The sequence below is a fragment of the Nilaparvata lugens genome, chromosome 4 (assembly GCF_014356525.2).
Source record: "Nilaparvata lugens isolate BPH chromosome 4, ASM1435652v1, whole genome shotgun sequence".
Classification (NCBI taxonomy): domain Eukaryota; kingdom Metazoa; phylum Arthropoda; class Insecta; order Hemiptera; family Delphacidae; genus Nilaparvata; species Nilaparvata lugens.
The window spans coordinates 27,573,072-27,581,087 of record NC_052507.1 but is presented as its reverse complement, the minus strand read 5'-3'; the positions used below and the strand labels follow the sequence as shown (position 1 = coordinate 27,581,087).

The window sequence follows — 8,016 nt, the reverse complement described above, 5'->3', positions numbered from 1 at the left end:
GACATTTGACGCAATGCATATAGACCTGGGGATATTTTTTTCACAACATTGGCAACATGATTTTCCCATGAAAGGTTACTATCTATTAACAGACCAAGAAATTTAGTTTGATCTTTACAATCCAAAAGGGTGTTATTCATAGCTACGCTTGGACACAATTCACTCCTGTTCTGCCTTGTTGAAAAGGGGACTACAATAGACTTACTTGAGTTCAGCAAGAGATTTCGGCTATTCAGGTATTCATTAATAGAGGACAGGCCTACAGCAGATGAGAGTTCTACATCCTCAATCGATTTTCCCGAAAATATGATGTTAGCATCATCTGCATAGAGACACACAGAGGCATGTGCTCGAACCACATCAGGCAGACCCTTGATGTAACATAGGAATAGTAAGGGACCCAAAATGGACCCTTGAGGGACACCATACTTTAAACTTCTTAGGTTAGAGCGATAACTGTATTTGTAACTATGATTGTTTTTCTCCTCAGTATGCTCTATTTCAACAAATTGCTGTCTGCCAATCAAATAAGATGAGAACCACTTCCTCTCCTTATCATGTACTCCCAATTCCTCTAATGCGCGCAAAAGAACATTATGAGACACACTATCAAATGCACGTGTCATATCTAAAAATATGCCAATAATTCTCTCACCTTTATCTATTGTATTAATTATGGTATCTATGAAATCCACCATTGCTGTAATTGTTGACTTTTTTGAGCGGAAACCATGCTGTTCTTTATCCAATAAATGGTTTGCTTCTAGGTATTTCATTAATTGAATATATACCACACGTTCAATGATTTTTGAGAAAACTGATAACAACGCTATTGGTCTGTAGCAACCTGGATCTTTGATGTCACCTTTTTTAAATATTGGAAGAACTTTAGCTATCTTCAGTTTATCAGGAAATTGACCTGCTATAAGGGATGAATTTATAATGTGTGTTAATGGCTTGATTATAGCTCGTAAAACTCGTTTACACAAGGCTTTACACACAAGGCTGTGGCATGATGTGTACTCCAGTCGCTTCACTACTTTGCCAAAGTTGGATGCTGTAAGCCTGTTCATTCTGAATTCTTTCCATAAAGAATTATTATGTTGCCCAATTGTCTTTCTTTCGATCTCTTCTCGATGGTCAACCTCTTTCTTCAAGATTTCCATCTGTTCCTCCATTTTCTTCAGCAAATCTTCTTCAGCCAAGTCTGGCTCTATGGCTAGTGGTCCATATTCCAAGTCATAAGAGCCTCCACGCCTTATTCTTTTTTTTTGTGGGCTGTTAGTGCTGAACAATAAAGATCTTCTGCTTCGGATTTTTTCTCGGGAAGACAGGTGGCATTTTAAAACTTTTCCTGGACTCTTATTCTGGAGTTTTCTCCAAGGGCTCAATTGCCATTTGGGACCTGCACTGTGTGATAGTCCAGCTCCTATACATCGCCTCCGATATGAGCCTCTGGAGCAATAGTTTACACTCTTCCCACCTGTAAACTTTGCCACAAGTGACATGTACTGCTCCGCTCTGTTGGTAGTTTCATTTAGAACTAAACTTCCTACCTTTGATTCTAATTTTCCCAAAAGCTTCCGAATTTCAGCTAAAAAGTCTGGATCTAGTTGTGTCAATACATTTGAATAATTTTCTTTTCTTTTGCAAAACGATACCCTGCACCTGTCATGTTGGCCAAAAACATGATCAATTTTTTAAGTCTGCATTTTTTAAGTCATGTCTCAAATTTTCCAGGTCCCCTGCGCTTTTTGTAGTGCCAGCTTCCTTGATGGCCGTCCTGACGCCCTTTGTTAAGTGCTCTAGTCTTGATATATTCTCTCCCACTGATGATGAAGTTAAAAGTCTGCAAGATTCTATGGGGAACTTTGTGTTTTCAGCCAATTTGTGAAGGTGGTCGTTCAGGGCCCTTGTTATGTGATTTGCACACTCCACTTTCTGTACATATCTTCCATATTTACAGCTTTCTTGGATTCTGGCATAAACACTAGAAAACATATACTTCAAAGGTGTTCATTTTAAAAATATCATTTTAAATATTCTGGAAGCTCATTTTAACCCTTTCGGTGCTAACGGGACACATATGTCCCAGTCCCTTCCAAGACTGAATACATTGAGTTTTTGAAGACCTTAAAAGACGTAATACATTGGGTTTTCATTTGTATTATTTCTACCCATCTAGCAACCATACAAATAGTCTAATACAATTATTTGAGGCTATCTGATTTTTATCTCCTCCCCGGTACCCTCACCAGCCAGAATATCCCATGGGACATATAAGTCCCATCAGTCATTGAATGTGGGACATATATGTCCCATTGGACCAATTGTTATACATAAATGGGAATCATTCACAGACAAAAAAAAATCTATTTGGTTAGTTTTAATATATTTTTGAATATTATTGTCTTCACAAATTATTGTAATGTATGTACAAAGTAAAAAATTCTAAAAAGTGAAAAATTATTTGTGGTGTACTGCATTATTATTTGTGGTATACTGCATAATTATTTGTGGTATACTGCAAAGCATTTCATGCAAAATGGATGGTTGCAAGCTTCACACATTGTTTTTGTTCTTGTCTCTTTTCCTTGGGAACTGCACCCAAAACACCTCCTTCTTTTTGGTATTTGAACAGGGAGATGTTCGCCAACATTCACCAGGTTTCGAGTTCGTTTTGGTGCTGGTCCAGAAGATGCTCTCCTTTTCAATTGGGTCTTTGAACGTCCATTTGCAATTAGTGATTCAGCAAGCTCAACTAAGAAATCCAAAAGTGGAATGTCTTTATGCTGGATCTCCTTGTAAATTATCCAAGAGTTCACTACTGATGTAAGAAGAAGTTTGTAAAATACTTTTTTCCACCACTTAGCTGATTTTCGGTCCACATCATAAACCGTGCTCATTTGGTCAGCTAAATCCACTCCACCCATATTAGCATTGTAGAATTTTATAGCCTCTGGACAGCTGACATCCTGTTTCTTGCCATCCTTTCCTTTCCTCCCAATAGTAGTCAAGTCATTTGTATGGCAATTACTAATAACAGTTACTTGTTTGGTGTCAAGCCATGAAACAAACAGTGTGTCATGGTTGTTACATAGAAACCTAGACTCATATTTTTGCTTCAGCTTAGGAATTACTGGGACATTCTTTCGAGTAGCAATACATGTTCCAATAGCTGCAAACTCTATTGTATCAATCATTCTTACCGAAGTGAAAAATCTATCAAAAATCAAAGCAACATTTTTGTTTTTAATAGTTTCGGCTAGTTTTAGAACCACTCTTTCACCCAAAGTTCCCTCTACAGGCCCTAAATCCTTCCCAGAATAAATGTTCATGTCATATGTGTAACCAGTCTTTGAATCACACCGTTGCCATATCTTGATTCCACGTTTCACAGGCTTCATTGGCAGGTATTGCTTCAAGGATGATCTACCCTTGAATTTGGCCATGCTTTCATCGATGCTTTGCACACCACTGTCACTTCTACACTTCATGAATGTTGATTTTAGGCAAGATAGAATTTCCTCAGTGTAGTAAGTTTTACAGGCATTATCAGGCTTCTGCGGGATATTGAAATAGAGTTTTGAAAGTAGTAGCTTACATCCATCTCTAGCAATGGCAGATTTTATAGCAGCATTTCCCAATGAAGAATTTTTAGACCAGTAATTGTTGAGATTTGGAAGACGATTGTAGCACATTATCATCATGCACCCTAAAACTATCATGATCTCGCCCATGTCAGTTAGCTTCAAATCTTTTTTCTTTTTTATCAATTTCAGTCTCTCATTTGTACAATATACAATAAACATGATAAGGCTTGTTGGAAATATCTTATGAAACACATCAAAAACTGATGAACCACGATTCACTTCTGCTGTAACAATTGGTTCACAAAGATTTTGTAATGACTTTCTTGGAGCAAAGTTTTGGTGACAGTCATTCCAAATAGCATTGTCATTGATTGGGAAATTCACTTGTCCATTGTCATTGTCGGGAAAATTGTCATCATTTGGGATATTTGCTTGTCCATTGTTGTCATTGTCATCATTTGGGATATTTGCATGTCCATTGTTATTGTCATTATCATTGTCATTATTTAGGATATTAGCTTGTCCATTGTCATTGTCTATGTCCATTTGTATCTCACCATCACTTGAGTCGTCTTTATCACTAGCACTTCCTGATTGGGCACTGCTGTCATCACTGTTGTCATCACTGCTGTCTTCATAATCTGAATCCTTGTCAGAATCGTCTAGTTCTGAAAGCTCCTCATCCATCCAATCCTGGAGGGCATCTTCATCCATCTTTTGATGAGATCACTGTGGGAAAAGAACACATACTGTAAAATATGATAAATATAGGCTACAAGGAATACATAGTACTTATATATATATACTTATATATTATTGGTACTTTACTAAGATTTGAACTGACAGTAATTATAATATGTCTGACTATACATCACTGTGCGCTACATCAGCTGATGTTGTCAATTGGAGTTATCATTTAGCTTCACCTAGGTTATGTTTTTGAAATAATAAAAGGCAATAGAGGCGTTACATCAGCTGGTAATAGGTTACATAATGTTCAAGAGACCCACGAAAGCGCCTAACTATTTGTCATCAGCTGTATTACATCAAGAGTTGAACTGTCAGAAAAATCGCAAATTATGACTAGTGGGACACATATATCCCATTAGAAAAGTCTAATGGGACATATGCATCCCACCTGGAAACAATTGCTCATTCACAAGTCATGAAATCAGTAAATACTATGTTAATTTACTGTAATTGATGTTTCACAGTATATATTGAATAATCAATAGTGAATAGTAAATATTTCATGAGATTACTTACATTTACTGGTCTTTGAAGGGCCAAGAAACAGGAAATCAACAGGCACACCACTCGAAAATATCAACAATCATCCACCATCTTGGAAGAGAGCACTGCTACCAACTTGACAATGACAAATAATTGTATAAATGACTGAACAGCAAAGAAACTATGTGAAAACGGGAAGCATATATCCCATTAGACATCTTAGAATCTCCACTGGGACCTATGTGTCCCATCAGCATTGAAAGGGACTGGGACCTATATGTCCCATTAGCATTGAAGGGCCTTGTCGTGGTGTAGGGAGGGGTTGCGGGTCGTACAGCCTCCTCAGGAGTCCCATACGCCGGCGAAATGGAAAAATCGCCACCTCCTCCTTCCAGCAGGGCATCCTCGTCCTCCGTAGGGATCTCCGGAATCTCCATCGGGGTGTCGGCGGCGGCAGAGGTCGAGGGGAAATGGACCTCGGCTCTATCTGAGTCGGCAGGGGTCTCGGAAGAAGACTGGGCCACTGTGACCACTATATCGCAGTCGCGTCCTGTTCGAAGAGCGGGAAGGACCTCAAACAACTCACTGGAAGCAGCCTCTACCAAGGCATCCACAGGAGGAGTTCGTCGCTGGAGTTGTTGATGAATGTTCAAGTGTAAAAGATTGAGCATGAAGAACTCTACAATTAGGCTAATGTTCAGTAACAATTTCACCTAAGATTGAAAATAAGCTAAAAATTCGAGAAAATGTGATCATCCAATTGCAAACTGTTGGCAACTGTTGATTCTATTAAATGATTCACTATGAAGAGATAGCATACCTCTTATGTCTCCAGCGTTATTGTCCTGTCACCAGCTGGCTCAGATCTTTGTTTATAAATAGACTTGAGATGCGCGTGAACACTATCTTCAGGTGATCAAAGCCGGAGTAGCTGCTGCCCGATAATCCGCTTGGCTTGCCAGTGGGTGAGGCCTTCTCGGGTGTGCTGGAAACATTGTACGTTCCATCCTTGTACGCGTCGCAGCCTTTTTACTTGGCAAAACTTTGCCATGACGGCGTGGATCGCCTCATAGTCCTCGGTAGTGGTCCTGTGTCCAGGATCCAGGATGGTGGTAAGCGCTTCCTTCCGATTCACAACGGCGAGAGCGATGCCTCCCCTCCGAATCAGGGGGAAACCGAGGAGGGTGTCGCTCCTCAAATTTCTCAGCACTTCTCGGAGTCCTTCCAGAGAGCGACCCGCATGCCGAGTGCGAAGGGCTTAGAATGGTGAAAACCTTGCCTTCTCGGTCAAGGATAACCGCGCCATCTCACGAAGCACCTGGTCTGTGAAAGAGGTGCGGAAAGATGGCATTTTCAGAAGGGCAGACTGAGGAAGAAAAACGCAATAAAATTGAGAGGAAGGTGATAAAAGAGAGATGAACGGCACTGGAGGAAAAGGAAGTCGACGATGACGGTTGTTGATTTCGAAGAAAAATACAAGTCAACTAACTCGAGAAAAATACACCAGGAATCGAGACAAAGTTTGTATTAGAAGTCGAAGAACACAGTACCGAGATGAGAGACTCAAAGGAGTAATAAAACAATCACAGTGTCCAATAGTAAAGAGTTGCTTCACAATAGCCGGTAACCTGATGTTAACTGCACGGTAGCTCACAACAGACTGACAGAGTGAAGTCAGAGAAGCAACAATAAACGGGAGAAAAACAGGAATAATCTGGAATTATTGGCTTGAATAAAATGAAAAACAATGCAGGATCGGACGAGAATAATCTGTTTAATAGACAAAATAAGTTGATTATTTTATCTTATCGCAAGCGACGACCGCTCAACAGGCACGTAGCCCTGAGATTCAGATTAAACTGGCAGAACTGCAGAACAGGATAAATGTTGTTTCCCAATGTCCATTCTAATATGAGAAGATGACAAAGTCTTTTCTTATTAAATTCCTTAATAGAATTGATTTATTGAAGATAAAAATATAGCCACTGAAAATGTCTACAAGATCAGGCCGTGAGAAACTTTGATCCATCTACCGAACGTGACTAAATCACAATAGCACAATAGAACTTCGACTACTGCAATACCACTACAGCTCCAGCAATTTTCAAATCGAGATGGAATTAAACGAGTTGAAATAATGAAGATTTTATTTCACTTAAAACACCTTCTTGTCCTTTTCATTTTCAATAAAATATTGGAGCAAGTTAATCATATTTTAAACCAACAAAAATACGATTGTAGTGCATCATGAATCCCAATCACACGCAACTTATTCAATTACCATGAATAATCGATTGCAACATAATTTACTTATATCCACAGAAAAATAACTCCTGTTATTTACTGCATCGTAATTTACTAATTACCACGGACCCAAGCAATTATCGCCGGTTTTGCTCTATGATCATAATAAACATTTAATCCATAACCTCATGGATAAATAATATCATTCAGAAAAATCTGATAATTAATTTACTCCAATGTTATTAATCGTCATACAGTTCACAGGCTGCAATTGACGGCGTGAAAAATAAAATAGTACAAATTCCATCTCTTTAACCCGTGCTTGGTAAGGGGAATTGGATTAGGAGTTCCAAGATGATGAAATGGCGATATTATTGGAGATGAAAGAAAAAGCAACAAGATTTCTCCGACTTAACAGATAAAGCCCAGAGACTGATTATCTGATTAATTGAACTAAAATGGTTGAGTTGCCACTCAGCTTAATTTTGACTCTGATTGAACAGGACCACTTACTCGGAAGAAATTGTTATGATTGCTACCTTTAAATAGGCCTATAGGCCTAATGTCAATGTATTTCTCTGAACCGAGAAATAATTATTTCATGCTCCAATATCACGGCTAGTTTCAACTAGTACCAAAGCTATTAATTATCTTGAACCCCATAATTAAGCGTGCTATATTTCAAAATGTATTTCCCTCAAATTTTGATGCTATTTCTCCTCCTGGCCACTCACCTTATTACTGATGTCAAATTACCCTTCCTCGGTACTCCATCAGCCGAGTGGGCAGCATCACCCAGCTTACGTGATTCCTCCTGTCGTCACCGCTCTCCTCTGCACTGGCTCCTCCATCGTTGCCCTCTCGGCCGTCGCGGCCGGCTTGCATTCCGCTGCCGTCTCCTCCATCTTCCTCCTCTTCCTCCTCGGGAAGGGGCGGCAAGATCTTT

The 8,016-nt window shown here is 39.3% G+C and overlaps 1 protein-coding gene across 1 annotated transcript in view; it reads right to left on the bottom strand.

Moving 5' to 3' along the window:
• LOC111047679 (putative uncharacterized protein DDB_G0283223) overlaps positions 1-4,307 on the bottom strand; it is a 6,587-nt gene extending 2,280 nt beyond the window's left edge. The window contains exon 1 of the mRNA XM_039425726.1: positions 3,978-4,307. Coding sequence (XP_039281660.1) covers positions 3,978-4,307 — 330 coding nt within the window. The remainder of the gene's footprint in view (positions 1-3,977) is intronic.
• Positions 4,308-8,016: the final 3,709 nt, after the last annotated feature.